The sequence below is a fragment of the Epinephelus moara genome, chromosome 1 (assembly GCF_006386435.1).
Source record: "Epinephelus moara isolate mb chromosome 1, YSFRI_EMoa_1.0, whole genome shotgun sequence".
NCBI classification, from domain to species: domain Eukaryota; kingdom Metazoa; phylum Chordata; class Actinopteri; order Perciformes; family Serranidae; genus Epinephelus; species Epinephelus moara.
The window spans coordinates 38,687,010-38,711,685 of NC_065506.1; the positions used below are offsets into that span (position 1 = coordinate 38,687,010).

Sequence of the window (24,676 nt, forward strand, 5' to 3'; positions counted from 1 at the left end):
GCTGAGTTGAAGTTGATACCATCAGCCGGCTTGAGTCGAGCTCAGACCGGCCAATTCACACCACTGCAACCTTTCTGCAACATTCGAGAACGGCTTCGTCTCGTCACAAATCATTGGTCTGAACTTGGCTTTAGACTCACTAACTTACACGTTATATCTGTAAGACCTTGAGATATGAAAATAATCATTTGTAGTTTGACAGGAAGCTGCCTGCTGGAACTATTTCTCTTTATGCTTAGGAATTTCCTGTAGTTTCGTTGTTGTAAGGTTGTCCGGGCAACCTTCAGAGACTCTAGAAAATTACTTCTTCTGGCCAAGAAAGAAATAGTCACGAAAAATCACAAAAGAGCACATAACTTCGGGTAGAATGATTTTTATTTGATACACAGAATAAACAAGATAGAACATGTTAATTAACGAGCTCAAGAGGTGCTTATAGGCAGATTTTGTTACCTTCAGACAGGGCGAGGCTAGCTGTTTTTATTCTAAGCTAAGCTAACTGGCTGCTGGCTGAAGAGATATCTTCACGGCACACACGAGAATGGTGTTGATTTCCTCATCCACCATCTAGAGCAAATAAACGCATTTCCCAAAATGTCAAACACTCATTTTAGCCGAGAAATTCTCTGAACATCAAGACTCTGGTGACTTCATTATTGTAAACTGTTTCAACAGAGTTTACTTTAACGTTTGAATAATCATGTCTCTTGTTTGTTTGCTTGTTTTTACTGTTAAATTTGGAAAAATCCCCAGTGCATGTTGGTGCACAGGCACTCCTAAGGTATCACATTCACACAGAGTATTCAAAGTTACACCAGATTTGTGGTTTTCCTCAGAAGCTTGTTGTTTTGTTTCATTTATTTCCACTTATTTCTCTGAAAACAAGAAAAAGTTGTGGGCCTTGCTAAACTAAATTTGTTTTAGTAGGTTTACCTCCCACCAATAGAACAGCGTCTGATTTTCACATGGCTTATTGCCCAGTGTTTGAAGTGCAAATGTGAGTGTAGCTGTTGAGTCCAAAAGCAATGTTATACAGTATTTATGAAGCGAGCTACTGCATGCACCGAGGTACAAATTCTATACATCTATATCTATATCTACAGCTTGCATGCACCGAGGTACAAATTCTATACATCTATATCTATATCTACAGCTCTCTCTATATATATATACAAATATTGTATACACATCTGAATAGTTTTGTCTCTGAGTGACAGCAGAGAATGGCCTCCTGGGGTCCATTCCTCAGAGGTGAGTCTTGTACTTGAGCTGACTGTTAAACAACAAGCACTACTGTACATCACTATGCAGGAACAAAGCAATGCACAAAGCTTCCCATCTCCTGACCTTAAGTCTAGTGTGTGTGTGCGCACGCGCGTGTGTGTTTGTGAGTGTGTTCCTTCCACCGTGTATCGGTGTATGTGAGGAGAGAGTGCCTGCAGGGGTGTCAGCGGAGGTTTAAGATATTCAGCTTGCTGTCAGCACCGACACATTTCTCCCTCTGCACCGCTGCACAGATATGCAAATCCAGCCTCCTCAGAATGCAGAGCACCAGATCAGCTTCAATTTATTCCATTCTGCTCTCTCCCTCTTTCTGCACTCACCCTCCCTCTCTTCTTCTTCTCTGTTTCTCTCCCCCTCTCCTTCCCTCTCCACTGTCTCCATTCTGTCTTTGGTTTTTCTGTTTGGTCTCAGCTGCTCTGTTCATGGCATATGCCCCCAATGAGGAATTGTATGGAGGTGAGAGGATTTCTACTGAGTCTAGGCTTAGTGCAAAGAAGCGCTTCATTCTTTCAATCTAGTACAAGGTACAAGAGGTGCAAGATTGCCTGAGTGTGTGTGCATTTGAGCACATGTACTCCTATGTGCATGCGTGTGTGTGTGTGTGTTTTATCCCTGGCGTTATCGAGGATTGTTTGTATTGTGCACACGCAACAATGTACCTCTCCCTTCCCTCGCGTTAATTACCAGCGATAGAACAGCGACGGCCTACATTGCTAGTGGTGAAACACAATTAGTCAGTTGCCAAGCTGCTCTCAAAAAGGCTATCTCACCAACACACAGTGTCATCAGTAATCTAGTCTCAGCATAATCTAAATGCCAATGTCTATCCTCTGTGATCCATCCACAGCCCACACTACATTTACATTCTAATTAGATGTGGCCAAGGCCGCTTTATAAGGACCCTTTTTAATAACACGGCTGCATTCACCTTTTCAGAGTCCCATCGCGGCTGTAAAAAAAGTGAGCTACACTTTATATTTTGTCCCTTTGACATTGTGGCTACTGAGGATTTAAGTAGCTTTTTAAAGCCCTCGGCGCCCGAGTGTGTGTAGCCTGACAAGAGGTTTTCTTGTCTCTCGAGGGTGAATTGTAAATGGAATTGTGAGAAATGGAAATGTAGTGTCAGGGATGATACGCTAACGCTGTACACATCACACCCAATTTGTCCATAATTAAGCATAAAGGACATGTAATTGTAGTCTTAGTGGGATTGTTTTTAACATTTGTTTGAAGCTCTTAATTTTTCTGGTATTTAATGTTAAAACTGTGGTACTTTAGTATGATAATACTAATAATATTATGTTGGGGGTTTTTTCAATGAGAGCTGCAACTTTAGTTTACTTTAATTAATCCCTAATCTGCTGGTTGTTTTCTGAATTCACATATGTAAATGCATATGAAATGTCAAAATATAGTTAAAAAAGATTTGATCTTGATGGATCACATCAAGTAAAGTTTGCCAAAGCCAAGTTAACGTATTTGAATGACTTATTTACAATCCAAAATCTAAATATATTCAGTTATTGATACTAAAAAGTATTGTTGTTTAAAATGCTGAAAAAGCCTAAAACCTGACTTATAATTAAATAGTGATAGGGCTGCCCCGACCAAGAATTTTCCTAGTCCACCATTAGTTGTCATTTAGGGCCATTAGTCGACTAGTCGCCCGCATGTTTACGATATTTATTTGATTACTAAATTATATATTTTGGGCGGGGCAACACAATGGTTTGAGTTGAAGGTGTGAGAAAGAATAGTATCAGTAACATTGTTAACACTGTGCTACATTACAGAGAAATACAAAACCGTACTAATGAACCTTCATTAATATAGGCCTATATTTTATCTACAAGTGCACGTCACACACTGAGCGAGCCGCCTGTTAATGACGCTGTGGGCTAATGGGCATGTAGCTACTTCCATGTTTCAGATGATACGTCATGTTTGTAGTCGACCAATGAAGATGAGTTTACATATCACCTTGGGTTCGTCCTTCACCTTCTCAAAATGATCCCACACTTTGGATTTCCTGCCCGACATGTTATTAACTAGCCTGTGGAATAACCGCAGGTACCAGCCCTGGAATGCCGTGTCTTTAACCACCTGGAAAACGTCAGGTCGGGCGCTGGGTGCTACCCTTGTTCCTTTTTTGTGCCAACTTTCAAGAGCGTGGTGGCAGGTTACGTTCTTCCAGAAGCTGTTTATAAGTGTGTAGGCCTATCGTCTGTGGGACAGATGTAAAGCTCTGGGTAGCCCTGCACTAACATGATCAACTTTTCCGCATTTATCAGACTGAATATTTACAGAAGAAGGGAAAGATATCTGTCGGCTGTGACTGGTTTGTAACGTGACTCCTGTCTGACTGCTGAGCGTGGCCACTTCCTGTGTCTGTCCTTTCAAATTAAATTCCCACATGGTCCAGTCATATAGGTTTGATTTATTTTGACAAGGTGCAGCTCCGAAAAGAGTTTCATGCTTGTTTGTTTGTTTGTTTTTCTGCAACTAAGCAACCAATGAACTCTTGCCAACTAATGACCTTTCTGGTCGACTACCTTTGGTCGACTATTTGGGGGCAGCCCGAGAAATGTCAAAATATAGTTAAAAAAAGATTTGATCTTGATAGATCACATCTAGTAAGGTTTGTCCAAAGCTAAGTAAACATGTTTGGATGCCTGATTAGTCTGACAAACAGTCCAAAATCTAAATATATTCAGTTATTGATACTAAAAAAGTAACAAATCCTGCAAGTATTCTTATTTTAAATGCTGAAAAAAGCCTAAAACCTGACTAATAATTAATTAGTGATCAGAATAGATACATTTTCTGTCGCGCCACCAATCAGTTATTCAGCTAATTGTTTCCCCTTCAGTTGTAATGCACTTTTTATGAAAAGAAAAATCTAGCTCACATTTCAAAAACCAATTTCAGAAACATCTCCCTCTGAATCAAGTTGCCTTTGAGCGGGTATTTGGTCCTGGTTTCACTCTGTTGGATTAACATTGTTATCTGGGTGTAATTAGCAGCTCTTTCTATAATTCTGTTTTGTGAAAACCCTTGTTTTCTAATACGCTGAGATTTGACAGCTGTTTAAACAACACGCAGTCACCAGGCTCTCGCAGTGTTTGGAGTATCTGGGACTTTGGTGACAACACGTTGTTCTAACAAGAAGATATTACAGAAGCTGATGTGGAAGGAATAAAACATCTTCTGGGTGACTGCCCTCATTTTCACTCTTTTGAATGCTTCCTCGAGGGTGGCGAGAAGTCTGATTGGGATACTAGATTATCTCATCACCAGCGTTTTCACTGCAGACTGACAATAGTTGATTTTACTGGCTGAGTAGAATACAGAAGAGAGAAGATTGGAGGTTTTTCTCGCAAAGTGTGCAGCTATCAGCAAACATCTTTATTGGATATTTAAGTTGTTAGTACCTCTGTGCTTTAAGGTCTAAAAAAACACAAACACAAACCACATTTTCCAACAAGTCCTCCAAATTAAAGGGACAGTTCACCTTCAAATCAAAAATACATATGTTTCCTGTTACCTGTAGTGCCATTTATCGATCTAGATTGTTTTGGTGTGAGTTTCCAAGTGTTGGAAATATCAGCTGTAGAGATGTCTGCCTATCTCTCCAATATAATTCAAGTGGAATTCAGTTTGTGGTGCTCAGTGTACCAAAAAATAACTCAACAGCAATGTCTCTTTCCAGAAATCATGACCCCGTTACTCAAGATCCACAGACCTTGTTGTGAGCAGTTGTACGTGGGAACTGTTTTCTCTCTGCTGAACTACACCTGCCAACTGTATCACTGCTCAGAAGGAAACATGCATCTACTCATGGACAAGAGGCTTGTGCTCATGAAAGTTTAGATTTTAATGGCATCCTGCTTGGCTGAGCTGTAACATTAGCTAGCTCAGTGATGCTAAGTGAGCTAGCAGTAGATGCACCCTTCCTTCTGCCCAGTGATTGGTGGGTATAATTTGGTAGAAAGAAAATAGTTCCTACATGAAACTGCTCACAACAAGGTCTGTAGATTATCTTGAGTAACTGGGTCGTGATTTCTAGAAACAGACATGGTGTTTTTCCAGTGTTTTGTGAGCTTTGAGCACCACAAGCCAAGTGCCATCTAGTTCCATTATATTAAAGACAAGGCAGACATCTCTACAGCTGATATCTCCAACACTCAGCAACTCACACCAAAACAGTCTAGATCAGTGGTTCCCAACTGATGGGTCGTAGGTCCATTCTGAATTGACCGCAAGTGACTTGCGAACTTGTCAAGAGTGTATAGAGTGAGTTACTAACGGACAGCTACTTGACAGAGATGGCCAATGAGTTCACCGACATGGCCTAACGCTAGTATGATGCTGAATGTGTTAAACCTTTGTGGACCATGCATTAATGACCAAGGAAAAATCTGGAGCTCGTGGATGGACCACTTGGGAACCACTAAGGGAACATTTGTTAACTGTAATTGACAACAATCATTGACCAGAGTCAACAGTCTGTAGAACAGGAGAAGCAGTTTCTCATGTCAAAGTTCGACATACAGCAACATCACACCAACTCCTCCTTCCCTCCCAACAGATGTAGAGTCATAATTCTTTTGGCCGCTACAAGGCGTTGTCTGCTGAACAGAAACATATAAGAAATTTTACAGTATTTGATAATATTTTTATGCTCTGACGTCATGTGAAATTCAAAGTTGTAGTGTGATCTCACGAATGTGAGTTTGGCATGTTTTGGCAATCTTTAAGTTAAATATGAAATGTATGTTTGCATTTTACGTGCTGCTCTTATAACCATATACCTGCATTCGTTCTGTCTTCGATTGCAAAATGTTAGATTTTGAAGTGTTCTGATGATCGTACGGTCTTAATTTAAGGTAAAACTATCCCACTGGAGTTCTTAACGTCAGAGCAACTTTCCTGGAAAAAAGTGTGTTTGACAGATTTCAGTCAGATTTCTTAATATGTTCAAGCTGGTTAAAACTCTCTTTTTAACAGTCTGATACGGCTTCTGAATTCTTCTGTGTGGTCTGATGAAGTTTGAGCCCTCATGGATAATGCATGACGGAGTACAATGATATAAGGGAAATGGAAATTCATCTTCACTCAGATGAGTGCATCTCTGAGTTTATTATTACACATGGCCACTTACAAAGATTACTCTTAGCCAATGGTGCATTCTTGTTTAAACTCACAATTATATGTTTAACCGTACTCAAGTCTTACATACACAAATTTACCACAGATACATGGAGAAATGCACATTTAAAACAAAATATAGCCTTGACACAGCTTCAGAAATGTCTGTCCTAAGTCTGTGTATCTGAAGGCATTTAAATCTGAAGTGCCGTGAGCTTTGTCTGTATTACAATGACACTAACCCAACTGTGTCTATCTCTAGTAGAGCGTAAAGCCAGAATAGTGGATTGTGTTGAATCCAGTAAGTGAATTAGAAATTGAATTTGTTTAAGCAACATCCCAGAGTCCTCATGTTCTGTGGGATCTCAGTGAGGACGAAGGAAAACATTAATGCTCAGACACAGTTCTGCGGGGAAATGCTAAATAGATCCATGAAACACAGAGCGCTCCTGCTCATGATCTTACAATATATTCATACTTTAAACAAGAAGTGACACAGTGCACAGAATTGATTTGATTTTCATCTGCAGCGCTCATGTTGTCTCCAGCTGACTTCTCTGTTATTTCGCCGTGAGGTTATGAATGAAAATTAGAACCCGGTGGCCATGACAATACAATCTACTTAAAAGGAACAAATAACAAGAACATGTGCTTTGTTTCACACCACATACAACCTCGATACAACTCACTCCAAAGGCAACATGAAGTGATGAAAAATAGGAATCGCTCTGAAATCTATTGTTAAATCCAGAGCTTTATTTGCAGAATATGTCGATAAATAGAGAAATGTGTTACGATATGTGAAGTATTTCCTGTGATGCTTTATCAGCACTGCTGAGCTCCAGTCCCCTCAGTAACACACTGTTCTGAAGCACCCACCAGGTTATTGTAAGAGCATCTAAGAGAAGTGATTGATAAGCTTTGAGTCCCTGGTCCTATTTACTAGAATCGCTCATGTCTGCAGGGGAAACCTGCTCCCTCTGTTAGAGAGCATCAACACAGGCAACCTCTCAGTAACTGATGGACCTTCAGGCTCAGTCATTACAGGATTCCCAGTGATTGTGCTTGAAAAGCCAGAGCCGGTGTTTCTTTTAAACTGGTGATGTTTAACTAACCTCACTCTTCAAAGAAAGGGTCAGGCATCAGTGGTGCTATGACAGAGTAGGACATGTAACACATGGCTTCCAGAAGGAAGATCCATCTGCTCAGTTATTTGTATTCAACAGGAACGGATATGTGAGCAAAAAATCTCAAAATCTCCTCTTCTGCTGCATTATTTGTTCATGACAATTTGTTTGGTGTGTCCCTTACTTTCCGCCAAAAGTGGCTTTAATGAAAAACAAATAACATGATCTTCAGGAATCAGCTGTGATAACAAATGTTGAAATGTTACCGGTACCAGTAAATGAAGAAAAGTGAGGGTTTACCAGCTCTTAAATCCGAAATCAACTTAAAGTTGATGTAGCATCACCCAAAGGAGCATCTGTGTACTCTTACAGGTTAAAATATAAACACATACAGAGTCCACTGTGGCCACAAGCAGCACTTACGGAGTAAATGTATATGCTTTAAGTCCCCCTAATTCATTCATTCATTTTCCATAACCGCTTGTCCTGTTAGGGTTCAAAGGGGGGCTGGAGCCTATTCCAGCAGACACTGGGCAATAGGTGGAGTACACCCTGGACAGGTCACCAGACTATCACAGGGCTGACACATAGAGACAGACAATCATTTTCGCTCAAATTCACACCTACGGACAATTTAGAGTTATCAATTAACCTGCATGTCTTTGGACTGTGGGAGGAAGCTGGAGTACCTGGAGGAAACTCACACTGACACGGGGAGAACGTGCAAACTCCGCACAGAAGGGCTCCCCCACCCTGGGTTCGAACCAGGAACCCTCTTGCTGTGAGGCAACAATGCTATGCATGGGTGAATCTCTCCAATGTCCCTTCTAACGCTAATGCTAGCCATTTTGATGCACAAGGAGCTCTGGAAAAGCGAAAAAGCAAAATCTACCACAAGCAGTGGTGCTGGGTGGGGAGCAAGACCTGATCTAGAATTTCTCAACAAGGGTGAAAGAGTTGATCTGCTTCCAGCCCCTTGTTACACTTTTTCTTTACCCTTGTGTCAGAAAACCACATTTAACAAAATATTAGTAGAAGTATTTTTACTAGGGCTGTACCCAACTTTGAATGATGTCAGTCAAATCAGATTCAGGCGTTTAATATGATTATTCGACGATTCGTTTTTTTGTTTTTTGCTTTTTGTTTTTTCCCTCACATAAAAAGTTTAAGTTTGAACGATGCTCAGCGGGACGTTCAGTGTGACAGTGGCATTCATCTAATGTAGGGTGCGTTCGTAAATCTAATCTGATGTTCTACACTGTTCAGAGAAACAGAGAGTACTATTTCTACATTGATTAACAAAGAGTTAAGTCAATCACACATTCACTCGACACTCCCAGACAGAGTGCCCAGAGTACGCTCTGCCACTCGGAGTAAGTATTCCCGAACGCACCCATAGTAAACAAGCTAATGCCACTAACGGTGGATTGGAGATGTGCAACAACATTTTTTTGCCGACACTAGATATCCATCAAAAGCCAGAGTCTGCGTCACTAATTCTGAGCAGAAGAGAGAAGATAATGTTTAGAGTAGCATGAAATTCAGCAATCTCTGACTGACGATTCGACTCTCCGACTTTCATGGAGCAGCCCTAATTTTTACTTTAAAACATGTCTGGAGCGGGACATTAAATTTAGTCCTAAAATAAATGTAACAAGGGCATAAAGCGAGCAAACTCACAGGAATACTTTAATGTTAGTTTGCTAACATGAGCCAATAGCCACTCAGAGTTACAGGTCCTGCCCGGCCAAGTCAGTTAGTGACAAACCCCTGAGCTGAAGTGAAGGATGCATTTTATTGCTCATGAGCTCAACTTTTCATTAGCAAGAGAATAAAAGTGCCATTTCATTTTACAATAGTTGTATATACTTACCAACAACCCACATCCAGTATGTGAGCAACTGTGGTCATTAGACGAAGCTTCATTTTGTCTATATGCTTTAGATATAATGTATTTTTATTGCTTTAGTGTCATGTTTCGGGGAAGCTTAGGGCAGAACAGGCAGTGAAATCTTATTAAGAGCCCATGAACATAAAAACCAAAACTTTGATGGGCATTAATTTTTAAAACTGACAGAACTGAGCTCCGAGCTGTTTTTGGAATATTTATTTCCAGAGGACTGAATAGACGCATGAACTTGCAGTTTGCGGTTGCCAGGATCTGATTGGCTGCTGACAGTCGTTTTAGTCGTGTCCAATGTTATTTGGCTGACAGACTTGAAACTGTTCACACATCAGCTGAGCTTCCCTTGTTCAGCTGCACAGGAAATGAAGTGACTTTTGGGAAGTTGTTTATCATGTATGTTTGTGAATGTCGGATAAGAGCAGAAGGAAAGACAAGTGCTAGAGCCAAGTGACTACAGCTTGGAGCTGTGACATCAGATCTGAGAGAAGAATGACATTCAGCATTGGCCTGTGAAAGATAACGTGACCGTAGTATGACAAAAATGTTTAAGCTATAAGTCAACACAATGCTAAGTAATGATCATCGACCAAGTCCTCAAACGTTTTGGAACAACAGTCCCGTTTAATGTGGGCTGATGTATTTATTTTTACGCCCAGCATAGCCCCCAGCATGTAATCAATATGTATAGTGTGTGACACCATTGTCTAACTCTCCGTACAAGCTCACACAATTGCATTGATTACCGCCAACAGGCCTCTTTTCCACGAAATAATCACAATCTGTGTATTGTTCAGCTCTGTTGTGGAGGAACTCATCCATTATGTACAAAACATGTATACATTGAATATTCTGTCCGGGCTCCACTTCTCTCTCTGCCTCAATTTGCATTTTGGTTTGGCTCATACTTGCTGAGGCATTTGGGAGTTCACTGGAACACAAAGTCTTATGTTAACTGTCGATGAGCAGTTAAAGTTTATACCTCCAACTAGAAGCCCTTAAACACTAAACTTGTTAAGGACCCAGATTTTGTCATGGTGTTTGAACTGCTAACCCTCCAGATATAAGCTTTATTCACTCACCTCTAAGGGCAATACATATATACGTCAAACAGTTCTGTTCCCACAGTCTGAAGGCAGTGAAACACTGCTCTGGTCAGCTGGAGGTGGTCTTCGTCACTCAATTTTTGAAACTTTCAGAAACTGACAATCTGACAGTCACGCTCGCTTTCTGCAGCAGCGAGCCAAGTGCGTGTTGGAGAAGGAAACGGGCAGAGCTCCAAACACTTTGCACATTTATTTTTTTCCCTCCAAATTCCTCACATTGCTGCTCGTGCCTCTGTGCTGGTGGTGATGGAGCCATTGTGCCTTCAGAGAAGAGGCAGGCGAGGAGAGACTGAAATTAGAATCAAAACTCCGAACAAAAGCCGAGAAAGATAAGCAGCACTTCTACCTTTCTCTACCCTTCACCTCTGCCCCATGTTTTTGAATCAGAGTTGTACAGCTGGTAGTAAACACACACCAGGGAATACAGAAACCTTGGTGCTGCCTGCACATACAAGACATTTTCTTTTCTGTATCCTGGTTATTGAAGTCCTGCACTAACAACTCTCCTTACCACGTCAACCAGTTCCTCACCCCAACTACGAATCCAGTGGCTCATGAAAATTATGTACAACTTCAGTTTCCTGACATGAAATATCTCAAAGTTCAACTTTCTTGTTGTTTTGAAGGAGCAAATTCCTGAATATGCCAATGATACAGTTTGACTGGAGGTGACTAAACCCTTTATACGTAGAGATTCCACGATAGATCTGCAACGAAGACCTTTCATTACACCAGCTTTGCTTTTTTTTTACAGAACCAAAAAAGGCAGGTATAATAACTGCCCCAGTGTGGGATCACTAGACAGCATGTCAGTCACTACGTTTACATGCAGCTTCAGAAAATCGAATTATTGGCTAATTCCGACTGAAGCCTGACTTTTGAATGCATGTAAACAGCTTAGTCCGACTGAAATTGGACTATCCATGGCTTGACTAACACACCTAGATAATTGGATTGAAAATGGAACTATTGCTGCATGTATCCACTTAGTCCGAGTCGGACTCAGCATTTTGCGCATGCACCACTTTTTCTTTCATGGGCTTTCACCGGGAAGAAGAAGGAGATGACGTAGCAGCAGTGCAGTAACTCCCGGAAAAAAAAAACAAACAAACACCATGGCGACCGAGAAGCAGAAGACGTACTTCTGGTTGTACGGGAAAACTACATTCATGCTCCGCCATCTTCATTCATCGTTAGCTTCCTCTTCGGGTCAACCAGAAGTAGTTTAATACGCACTATATTAAAAAGGACACAGCGCCACTTAGCGAGGCGGAGTCAGACGAACTTGGTCAGAAATTCGATTTTCTCTTCTGCATGTATGCTCACACAGGACAAGAAGTCCGACTTGACTGATCAGCCGAGCTGTGAGCTTAGCTCGGCTACTGCGTGCATGTAATTGTACTGACTGTTCTGGAGGCAAAAGAGGCATGTGACATGTATCACAACAGCATCAGCCTCTAGTGTGACATATAACATACATGTTGTGCAGAGCTTTCTTAACAATAACAACGGCATAACATGGCAATAACCACACATTGTGGCTGTCGCTGTCAGTTGATCTTATTCTCTGCTTGGGGTCTAAGAAGCTCCCAGACCTCTTTGTCTCTCCAGTTTGCAATTACATTACATTTTGGATTACTGTTCTTTTTGAGTTAAGCAGGATTTATACCTCTGTATCCAATCAATGCTGTACCTCCAGCATTGGCTCTGCCTAGACACGTAGCCTACACCATAGCCTACGCTATAGCCTGACATGCACCTCCCTAGAAATGTAACCACATGCTGCGATGGTCCTGTGTGTGATTTATCCTGGCTTCATATGAGTGAAGGAAATCTCAACTCGTGGCAAGGCTAATTCATACAATGTAAAATGTCATAGGCTTGTGCTAAAAGTGTTAGCATGTTATATTTGTTTTGAAAACGTGTTTCATATAAGACAGTTGTCAGTGAACCTTGTGAGTTGTAATGGAGCCAAATTTTGTAACGTTACCTTTGTTAAATGTTGCTGTTGTCCCTTCAGGGTTTAGTGTTGCCGGAGTCTTCAGGAGTGTCGCTCCATAATGCATTTTTTTCTCTGAGTGAGGAGTAGAGTAAATGCCGTTCACAAAACCCAGTCAAAATTAATATATATTAACGCTTGAAGATCCACTCATTACTAAAAGTATATGTCTTATTATAACTAAAGTAATAGTCAAAGTTGTCACAGTGAAATTTAAGGTGTGTTGATGGATTCACGTCGTCAACTCATGCATTGAGTAACATTACAAGTTAACGTTCCACCTTAAAAGTCACCAGCAGTCGGCCCACTGAATTAAGTTATTTTTTAACTCCGACTCCAGCTGCTGTGAAAGGCAGCAAAACATCCTTTCATTTTATAGTTATCCTTTCATTTTATAGTTATAGTTTACTAATAAAACTCTCCACAGTATGAACAGTGGTTACATGAACCTCAAAACCAGCCACATCTCAGCCCTGAGCAGAGTGACCGTCCTCTATTGACCAATCAGACTGCAGTGTTCACAGCTCCACCTTTTAGTACCAGATCTGTGTGCTAGGTACCCCAACAGAGGGGGGACCAAAAATGGGGACGGTACAGAACGGTTCCATTGGTACCATCCACAACTTTTCACAGTGGAAACAGAAAAACAACGTACCAAACCGAACCGTACTGCGCGGTGGAAATGGGACTATACAGAACAGCAAGGTGGAATAACAGTGCAACATTCCCACCTTGAACAGGCAGTGTAAAAGGGGTTTAAGATTGCTGTAAAGGCATTAACAATGAACTGGTAACACTTTAAGTCCCTCTATTTAGCATTTATAAGCCCCATACAGACATTTATTAAATGGTTTATGACACACTGCAATAAAGATGTGAGCAAATGTAATTATATTTTTAAGTGTTTATTCATTTACATTTGTCATCAGTTATAAATTCTCCCGTGAAGATATGTTTAGATTTTTATAAGTGTATTCATCTGTCTGTTTATACACCAGCCTACACTGACAGGTTTGCACAGTAGGAGTTATAGCTGTTGACAAATACATGAATAAACAGCGACATTATAATGTTTACACAGCTTATGAATGCTGAGTAGTGTTCTTAAAATGTTGCCAACAAACTCAACAGTTAATCGTAGTTCTTTAAGTGGAACAAAATCTGTTAAATCAGTTAACCCTCGTGGTGAGGTGTGGGCGGATTATTATGCAGCACCAAGTGAGTGGCGCAGATAAAGTGCATTTCACATATTGTAACCAGCACTTTTTTCTTACCATTACCATTAATATGAGAAATCATATTAATCTAAGACCACATACGAGATCATTTAAAGCAGAACAAACCACAAAAAGCTATCAAACAAGAGAAACTAAAGACGTGTTAGCAGATATAATCTATGTTTCAGTTTGCACGGGAGCACTTTGGGAGCACTGATAAAAACCAGCTATCACCATGTCCTCACTGCTCCACATCCACCCACCAACCAGCGCCACCTTTGCTGTCCCTGACTTGTCAGACACTGGTTCTCTAGCGAGTTGTGACGAACTGTCATGTGCGTGACTAAACCGGCTCAATGCTGTGCTGTTGGTTGGAGAAATCACTCAGCCATTACAGCCCCTCAGTGTCTGTGAAAACAGCTTCAGGCGGGGAGGTTTGGACCAAGAGATGGAGAGAGACTGTTTTCTCTGCAGTGGGAAGCATGGTTCATGCTTCTCCCTAACCCCTTGCAAACAGCATGCCAACGCAAGTCTCAAACAGCACCTTCTCTATCCACTTGTAAATTCACCAGCTCGGCAGCACAGGAAGGGAATGTAAATTAGGTGTGACTAACAGCAAGATGGGAATTCAGGCAGTTTTTCCCCTCCTCTCTCGCTGTTCTCCCCTGGCTACTGAGAGTTTTGTACACATCCACTTTCCTGCAGTGCTCGAGGCTGTCGGCTTGGTTTCACGTACAGAATGACTTCAGCTGGAGGTGTACTAAGCTCAGGCCAGATAAGAAAAAGAAGATAGAAGGGCAGTGTTGCTCAGCTGAAGTCAGACTGAAGCCTTTAAAAAGAAACCCATTAGATTTATCGTGAACAGAGAGCCCTTTCACTTCATCTTCAAAACCATCGGACCAGTCACGCTGACTGAAATATGGGAAATACAACTGTCACATGTGATTTCTCAGAAACATTTCAGCTGTATTGACTGCTGCAAGCTTTGTTAACATATGTACACTAAATTCTAAAGGATCGGACTGACGATATTTTTGTTATTGCAAACTAATCCCATGAAAAGGCCAAACTGAACAATAAGTTGATCCCACTAACAGCCAGTACAGCCTGTGTAGCCAAACCCTCACACAGATTAGTCCTCTGTGCTAAAGAGCTCCATTGTTGTCCAAAACTATTAAAAACACATCAATGAGCCACACATTGTATTCATTACAATGAACATAGACACTGTAGATTCACAAACACAGTGCCATAAATAGTCTGTAGTGCACCCAGTGTACATTAATGCACAGTGGAAATAGTCCCCAAGGTATGCACTAATTTCTCCTGTTTGAGCAACCCTGCCAATAACTGCAGTACCCAGCAGACTGAGATATGTTTACAACTATTTCTTGGATTGCCATGAAATTTAGACATGAGCTGTTTTCTCATATGAACTCCAAACAATGCTCGGAGTTTCCCTTTCACACATGTAGCACACAACAGGAGACTGTGTCACAAGTGTTTTCACCCACGGGAGCTACTCTAGTTTCGGCATGGGGTAGTGCTTGGGTAGAGCATGCAGGCGACAGGACATGACACTGATTACACACCGGTCATGTAGCCGATTCGTAATTGGGTCATCCACAACAGTTTCTTGCCGTTTCATTGAATTTGTCTGCTGGTGATTTTGGCTTTGGGGACAAACCGACAGAAGTTTCCAGTTTGACGTTTTCCTTGGCGTCATCATCTAAATCATGGGTTCTTAACTGGTGGGTCATGCGTCCATTCTGAATGGACTGTACATGACTCACGAATGTGTCAAGTTTTTAAAAAAACAATGACAATGACATGGCCAAACACAAGTATGACACTAAATATTTTAAACACTGGACCTTGAACTAATGATGAAGGACAAATCTGGACCCCATGGCTGGACCAGTTGGGAACCACTGATCTAATTGACTCTTCTTCTTCACCCCGGTATATCTGTTTTGTTCTAGTTTGGCGTGATAGCAACATCACCAACACGCCCACTGTGCTGTTATTTCTCCACACAAATACCTGTCTATTCACACAGGCTCAATCGAGCATTACACAGACTTTGTACCAGGCAGCAAGCAGGGCGAAGTCTGTTTAATGTTTGATCCAACTGATTCAGACATTTGAGTTCTCACATGCACCTCATATTGGTAATGTCTAGATAATTTAAGGTTTGCAATGCATGTGTTAAAGGAGCTATAGACAAACAAACATTCATGGTGTCTGGAGGATAATTCCTAGTAACTTAAGTGAGTGCCTGACGTTTGCTTTTAGCACCACCAACAGGTCAAAGTTTTCTCATAACCACTGAAATAAGCTGACCTCCACTAAAATAATTGGTACAAAATTTCTTACAGTCATTCATGGTTTCCAGATGATGAATCCTACTGACTTTTACCACATTGGCGCCTGCATAACTAATGACATCAGCCTCTGCTGAACTTTGTGTTTAGTTCTAATCATCAATTGTGAGCATGCTAACAAGCTTAACTTAAGCCCCCTTTCCACTGCACAAAAAAATGCTAACATCTAGCTTTTAAATGGAATGGGAGATGGTTCAATCGGCATTCACACCTGGGTCAAATGACTGTGCAGTAGTCGCAGGTACTTGTCAGCTCTGGCTCCGATTGGCAGTGATGGAAACACCCAGGTGAATGTGTTAATTTTAGCCCCTTAAGCAGCAAGATGCAAGTATACGCCACTAAAAAATACCACCCATCTCTACCCAAGCAGCGCTCAAACATCACTCTAGATTAGCCTGAATCGAGTTTGAAAGAGAGACTGGATAAGTAAGAGATATATAAAAAGAAGTAACTACTACATGCTGGTTTCACAGCTTTGGTCTACTGGCAATGAGAAAAGAGTCGTTTCTTGCCCTCTTCACCTATCCTATCAATAAAGGCATAAACCACCCAAAAATAATCATTAAAAGTGAAGCTATACAGTTATGAGCAGTTTTTAAAGATGTGTTTGTTATGAGGGAGTGGACTCTGGGTCATGCAGAGTGGAGAAAGACGGGCAAACACATCATTAGTTCAGGTTGATTTGTGGGATTTGTTGATGAAAATTAAAGTAACAGCAGCTTTATATACCAGACGTCTTATATAAGTGTGTGAACTAAAGATTCATCAGTTCATATGAGCTTCCCTATAAACTGCAGATGTGTAAAAGGCACTGGTGAAATACAGTCAACGCCTCCCCATCTGTTCCTCGACACCATCTTTGAATTCAAACCATTAAATCCTGCCATTTAGTTTCAGATTGTTAAAGCTTTTTCACTCTCAGCTTCTTTTTTTACTCGGCAGGCAGTATACTTGTGATAGACTCTGAATTGGTTATTGTGGGAGCCCAGTGGGAATCAATGTAGCAGATACTGTAGAAGGTGTTACATTCAATCCCAGAGCTGCTGCTGCTGCTCCACTTTTAACTTTCCCCTCTTTTCTGTGTCATCATTTGTAGGCATGAAGTAATTTCCTCGTGTCAAAGTGTGTCATCAGAGGCTGCATCAACATGTGGTTTAAGTGTATATGCATAGCTGTTCTAGGTTTATTATCCAGGTGCATTGGGACCGCCGTGTAATAAAAAGGCAGAATACAAAATTCAGTCTTTTTATTCTTCAGTGCGTAGGCAGTTACTCTCATAGAAAGAGAAACAGCAACCACCCAATTATTCTTGTGATTATTACTGCAAGGAAGCTGATGGGCCTGCATGTTATTGATGTCAGGGAGGATGTCAATGGACCTCTATTTCAGCCTAATAAATACTCTTTGCACTACTGCCCCTGGCTTTTCAAGGGATTATGTGAGTGCGCTTTCCATCAGTGATGAGCTGTATTCTCCCATTATGTGTAATGGGAATAGTATGCATGCAGTCATATTTGTGAGTATGTAAGCCGAGTATCCAAGTGGAGTGTATGTATGAGCATCTGTGTGGTAGAGTGTGTGTTCAGGAGTGTGTTTTACGGCCGCGATGATGGAGAGCCAGCCCTCTGCAGACAACCTGTGCTTATTTTATGGCCTCCTCCCCAGCTGCAGCATGTGGGCAATAAACCTTTCTCCAGCAATCTCCAAACAGTGCAGCAATCAATGGGAAATTATCTCAGCCAATCGATGGGCCAGCCTTTCTATTTCTCCCTCTCTCTACCTCTCCTGCTGTCCTATCTGTATCCCTTTCTCCCGCCGCCCCTCCCGCTCTCCCTCTCCTCATCCCTTCTGTCTCATTTTTGCTGTCTCTCTGTTTTTTCCACCCACTCCTTCACTCTCCTCCACCTCCCCCCGCTAATTCTTGCGTTCCCTCCAGCTCTCTCGGCTCCGCAGCACCTACTCTGAAATGCGACAGCTCAGCAGCTCCAGAGCCATTAACAAAAGTCGCCTTCACCCAAGGAATATGTACCATTGCTGGATTGACTTTCCTGGCGAATATAATGAGTCTGACTCATTCATACAACCACAGAATTATCCCTCTGACTGACATGACAACGAGGCCCATGTACTCTATACGCCGTGTTGTTGTTGTCCTTGGTCGTTCGTGGCCAGCTGCACAAAACCTCATTATTTCTCCATGTTTCCCTTAAAGATATGTTTTAATGAATTCAGGAAATTTGCCTAAAGGACACTTTTCAAACTGTTTCCCTGCATTGGAAAAAAACACTAAGTGATTTCCAACATTCAGTCCTCTAACCAGCGCTAAATACTCTTAAGTTGCTATGGTGACAGAGCTGACAAGACAATTAACTGTTACTTTGGCTTTATACAGACACACACCAACACAGAGGAAGCAGACTAACTACAGTGATTAACCCTAACCCTTTCTAAAGATAGATATCAGAGTCAGCTTTTTGGCCAAGTATGTTTATAGATACAATAAATTTGACTCCAGTTCTTTTGTTGCTCTCAATGTACGTACACAGAAGGGTAAGAACCAGGCGGCAGAGCTAAAAATGAAGCCAACACAGAAGTGCCAAAATCTGCAGTTCTTTGAATGACCACCTGAGGCTTGAGACTCCCATGTTAATATGTCCAACTTAACAGCAGAAGTAAACATGTTTACAGCCTGGTACAAAAACAGTTTTGGTCTCTACAGCTAATTTCTGCATTCATGACAACTCTACAGGGTGATTTTTTATAACTCACCAGTTTACGTTTTATTAAGGCTTGAAGTTACGCAAAATTGAAAGGGGGGCCACTTTAAGTGACCGGCTGTCTGACGATAGTGTTCTGGGCTTCCCAGTCAGATCCACTCTTCACTCCTCCACAGCGCCAGCCTCTCGCCCAAACATTGTCACTTCTCGCTCCACAAAAACAAGATGGCGACGGTCAAAATGCAGCACTAGAGGCTTCAAACAGGAGTCCACAAACCAATGGGTGACATCACGGTAGCTACATCTATTATTTTTACAGTCTGTGGTAACAACAGACAACAAAGCTGGACTACATAAAAAACAAAAACAATTGAATTATTATATATTTTTATATTTTATATTGACTACTTTTCTGTTTTAACCACGCACTTGGTTAATAGGCCGTTTACACCAAGAACAAAAGCTGCAACAATAACGATAACGGTAACCTCTCTTCCGCTAGGCAGCTGCCTCCGTCTCTCTCAGACTTACCCTGGGTCTGGGTCCGCAGCTGGCTGCACCCGTTAGGGACATCTTCACTGAGTAGATGAGGCGCCTTACAGTATGTAGGGATCTCCGACTGATGGTTCGAATCTCTTCTGATTGGCAGTGAATGTTTGTATCGTTTATCAAATTAACCTAAAAGTGATCCCAACGCTAATGTTTTCTACTGTCGTTGTTGTTATAGTTTTGGTGTGGACTCCACCACCCACTTCAGTTAAAACTATTTTTTTTTTTTTTTAAATATTAATAATTTTTGTTAAAGTTTTTACTCTTGGTGTGAGCGCTCCTTTACTTTTACACTGTCCATACCTCAGATTTGATACTGCACATACATGTGTACATGCAGCCCCATCTAAACTGATCTGTACTCTAAATAAATAGAAATATGCACCGTATTGTTATCTTAGACTTGTTATATTTGCACTTTTCCCACTTTGTATTGTAACTGCACTGCAAATTTCCTCAGGATAAAGTTTTATCTTATCTTACGTTACACGTCAAAGGAGTTGTTTATAGAGTATTATCACACAGTAATCACTTGACTGCAGTTTTCCTCAGCTCCACGGAGCTTTGTAAAGTTTTTCATTTGTTTTTGTTTTTTGGGCCTTAACTGTTTTGGTTCTCTCTCCCTGCTCTCGTAGCCCAGTTTCAGCCACAGCAGTCAGCTGTTTTCAGTGAAAAGACTCTAAAAACTGACTGTAAGCCACCTGCCCAGCTCTTAATAGCAAACAGATACAGTTAGTGACTAGCTGGTGAACATAGTGGAGTGTTTAGCAGCCAGATATTTCCCTCAGGAGTTGAAAACAAAAACAAGAGTGAATACTAGACTTACATCTGTCAGGTGGTGATGACTTTGAATACATTGCTCCACATGTGCTGGATGTGTAAATAGGCAACTGTTAAACAACTTCATCAAGTGATAATATGTCAGTGTTGTATTGTCAGTTTGATGGGCTGCTCCCAGGTGGGCCAAAAATGAATAAATGGATGTTTCCATAGCAGAGCACTTCAGATAATATCAGCAATTAAAGTGTCAAATAAGGAAACATGCATTTTCTTTATTTAATTGGTGGTATGAGTTGCTACTGACATCAGCGCATTTTATTGCACCTCTTCAGCCAGCCAGTGGCATGAGTGGGGTTGTAAAGTCAAATCAAGCATTGTAGATACATTAAAGAGTTTGTCTTTTGTCATGAATGGTTGAAACATTTTATTTAGTATAGACCGAATCACTGCGGCATAGTGCTGACACTTCTGGGTAGTCAACTGCCAATTGATTTGAATTGCAGAGACTTGTTTAGACAGAAACTTGTTTATTTCTGTTACCATTTTCAATCGTAACTGTAATCTTTAGAGATATACAGGGTGCTTTCACACCTGCCCTGTTTGGTTCTGTTCAATCGAACTCAAGTTGGTTTGCCCCCTAAGTGCAGTTCGTTTGGGCAGGTGTGAACACAGCAATCACACTCAGGTGTGCACCAAAACAACCGGACTGAGATCTTCTTGAAGAGGTGGTCTCAGTCCGGTTACAAACGAACTCTGGTGCGGTTCGTTTGTGGTGAGAACATGTTCTGACCTCGATCTGAACCAACTGCAGTCACATGACACATTGTTTGGGTTAAACATGAGCATGTTACAGTCCTGGAGGATTATTAATGTGCACCTCCTCCTGTACTGCCTTAATATGCACATTCAGCACATCCAATGCATCAAAACATTGTTTTCTAGTTGGAGCCGCGCCTCGTTTTCAAAATTGACAAAATTAGTCCCTGATTCAGACCAAAGCAAGACAACTCTAGGTCTGAAAGCACCCTTACAGTTTCTGAGTTGTTCATAGGAGAACCAGGAGCGCTAAAATGCTAACTCATTTCAGAATATATGTTGAGCGAAAATTTACTTTTTGCATGGTGCTTTTTTATTTCAGTCTCTCAAGGTGTTGTTGAAGTTAAAGAATCTTTCATTATGCTCTTCTGCACATGGCTAAATGAGTAACTAACACAGTGCAACTGCTAAATGTTTTCCATGAGTACTTGCTTTGACCTATTTCATCAGCTTGTATTCATATATCCACATAACATGACAAGAAAAACTGCCTCAGCCAATTTTTCACTCAAGCTCTCACTCGCACAGCACCCAAAAAGAATCAGGAATGATGCATATCTGTTTATTTATTATTAAGGCAATCTTGGATAACCATTTGGCAGCAATCACCCAAAAAATTCCAGAGGTGTTTCCATGCCTAAGCAGCACTCGCTCCTGGCAGAACAGACAAACACTGACAGCCATTCAGACAGGCTTGGAAATGGTGAGCAAACAGCACTTCTCCTAAACACCTTGTTTATGCTGCTACTACCCACAGAGTTCAGCCATAACGTGACAACATGAAAAGAAAGCACAAGTGACAACCACCACCCCTGCCTGTCACACTTGTATCATTTTTTCCCCTTGCCTCAGCCATGGGGAAAAACAGCCAGCTAATGCCGCGGTTTGACAAGCAGGAGGCTTGTGTTTGGCAGAGAGACACAGGGTTATTATTTGCCTTGCAGTTAAGGATGGGGTCAGCGCAGGTTATCAAAACCCAGCTGAGGTTGTTCTGCACAGAAAAGGACAAAGCAGCAGACCATAGTTCCTGAGAAGGAGCTGTAATGGAAGAATTTGAGATGCAATTGATATTGTAAACGCTGTATTGAGTGGGAAAAGTGTCAGTTACAGTATATCAGGAGGTCAGGTCCGGTCAGTGTCTGCAGGGGTTTTGTTTACACACCATAGCTACAAGCATTTATATAAATAGCAACTTAATAAAATCCCTCTTTAAGATTCTCAGCTGTTTTTATCTTTGTAAACATTCTCATTGGAGCTTTGCAAGAATCCGTGAGCTATAAATTATAACCATGGAGATTCTAACAACAATGGAGGCTACTGTTTTATCGCTTGGAAATGACAGTCTGCTAATCAGCAAGTCTGTGCAGGTGCTGCTTGCTGGCTCAGCTACAAAATCAAAACAAAGAGATTAATGAAAGAATGCTTGACTGTTAACATTCTTGGCAGAACAAGAAACATGCACAGACATTAACATTCCTTGGATGCATCAGGGGAGTCCACTGAGAAATTACATTTATTAGTTACTACTGATAGCACTTTCCTTTGGTTTTGATCATTCTGTTTACACCTGGTACAATTCATATTTGTACTGGAGTTCAGGCTATTGTTGCAGAAGCTTTCAAAAGTTGGTTGATAAAGGTATCCCACAAGGATCAATTATAGGCCCCCTAATATTTACTGTATACATTCATAACATTTATTTTTCAGCTGAACATTTCAGTGTCCATTTCTATGCCGATGATACCATCTTGTATGTCGTAAAAGACGTGGCAGGTTGCGTCTGAGGTTGCTAGGCAACCTTAACAAGCATCATATAGCCTATTTATCTGATATCCTGAGTGCAGAGCTGGTCTTCTTCCAGATGCTGTTAGTAAGTGTGTAGGCCTATCGTCTGTGGGACAGATGTAAAGCTCTGGGTAGTCCTGCACTAACATGATCAACTTTTCCGTATTTATCAGACTGAATATTTACAGAAGAAGGGAGATATCTGTCAGCTGTGATTGGTTTGTAACGTGACTCCTGTCTGACTGCTGAGCATGGCCACTTCCTGTGTCTGTCCTTTCAAATTAAATTCCCACCTGGTCCAGTCATATAGGTTTTGATTTATTTCAACAAGGCGCAGCTCCTGATAGAGTTTCACATTTGTTTGTTTTTTCTGCGACTAAGAGACCAATGAAATCTTGCTGACTAATGACCTTTCTGGTCAAGTAACTTTTGGTCGACTATTGGGGGGCAGCCCTACTAAATTGTGTTGTTGTGTTGTCGTATGTACACAGTTTATATAACACTTAAATACATTACAGGGTGCATTTACTTGTAGCTCAGTGTAATTCTGTTTTTTCAGCCACGACCATCAGACCTATCATTCGCTGTGTTGTTTGGTCGGCCAGTCCACAACTTTTCCCGCCCGCAGCCACAGTTTTAACCATATGAGGCCGAAATTTGGCATGGAGGTCAAGTGGGTGTGTGTGTATGCGTTCATGCCAGTTGGCTAAAATGGGTTGTAGTAATGGGAATGGCTTATCACAAAAAGGCGCATAACTTCCAGATGGATTCATGGATTTGCACAAGATTTTGTGGAAAGATTGGTCACGAGCCAAAGGACAGCCGATTAACTGTTCATGCCAACTGGCAAAAATGGCAACGGCATGGCAACGGCATGTATGTGGTCGCAGCTACTGCGAATTTGAGCTTGTATTTAATTAACAGTATATAATGTCATCATTTGTATGTGCGGTCTTGGTCAGCATTGGGTTATACTGAATGTACATCTATATAACAGATTTAAGACATCTTATTGTGCTGCCAACAAAAGCTGTGGTCTAATCGCTCTTTGCAGTGGAATAAAGGATCTCATTGGCCTTTTACCTCATCTCTCCTGTCTCTCTCTCTCTCTGTCTCTCTCTGCCGTTGTCTATCCGAGGCTGCCTCTAATCAGCAGGCCTTGAGCTCTCAGAAAGGTCACTGTCCCTTTGATGGTGTTTTGATTCATCCCTTCCTCTTTTCTCCCCTCCCACCCTTCCCGTTCACCCCCCTTTCTGTCACAGGGAAGCTGGAGAGTCACTACCACCAGGGTGCCAAGAAGGGGCTGGTCCCGTCAGCTGCAGAGTGATGTTAGGAGGAGACGCTGAGGAGGAAAAACAGGCTAATCTCACGGGAACATGGCACACAATGTTTTCCAAAAAACAGCTTCGCCCTCCACTGGGTTGTCCTGACATTTTATCAGGAGTTATCGACGCTGGCATATTACCAGTATCAGCTCTGTCCTTGTTTATAATCAGTTGCATTTGCATTTCACATCAGGAACACTGATTAAATGTATGCAGTACATGCACATATAATTAACATTTTGACAAATTTCTACATTCAGCTTTGTTTCTATTTGATTGTTTGAGGAAATAAAAAACAGATCATTAAGTTTCATTTTGTGCTTCTCGTTTTTCCAATTAAAATTTGATCTGTCAAAATGAAAAAAGCCTTGTATGTTATTAAATACGCATGGCATCTATTAGAAAATGTTCTGCTGTCGTGCTGGTTTCTCGGAGCACAAGAGATAAACTAGATTTTGCTTAATTTTGTTTTAATTTGGTTTTAATTTGCTCATGAGACAAAAATATTTCAGCTCCAGAGAAACGCTGTCCCTCTC

The 24,676-nt window shown here is 41.3% G+C and overlaps 1 protein-coding gene across 1 annotated transcript in view; it reads left to right on the forward strand.

Annotated features, from left to right (window-relative positions):
- trip4 (thyroid hormone receptor interactor 4) overlaps positions 1 to 24,447 on the forward strand; it is a 121,838-nt gene extending 97,391 nt beyond the window's left edge. Inside the window, exon 13 of the mRNA XM_050052082.1 lies at positions 24,078 to 24,447. Within this exon, the coding sequence (XP_049908039.1) occupies positions 24,078 to 24,142 (65 nt within the window). The 3' untranslated portion in view covers positions 24,143 to 24,447. The remainder of the gene's footprint in view (positions 1 to 24,077) is intronic.
- The last annotated feature ends 229 nt before the right edge of the window (positions 24,448 to 24,676 follow it).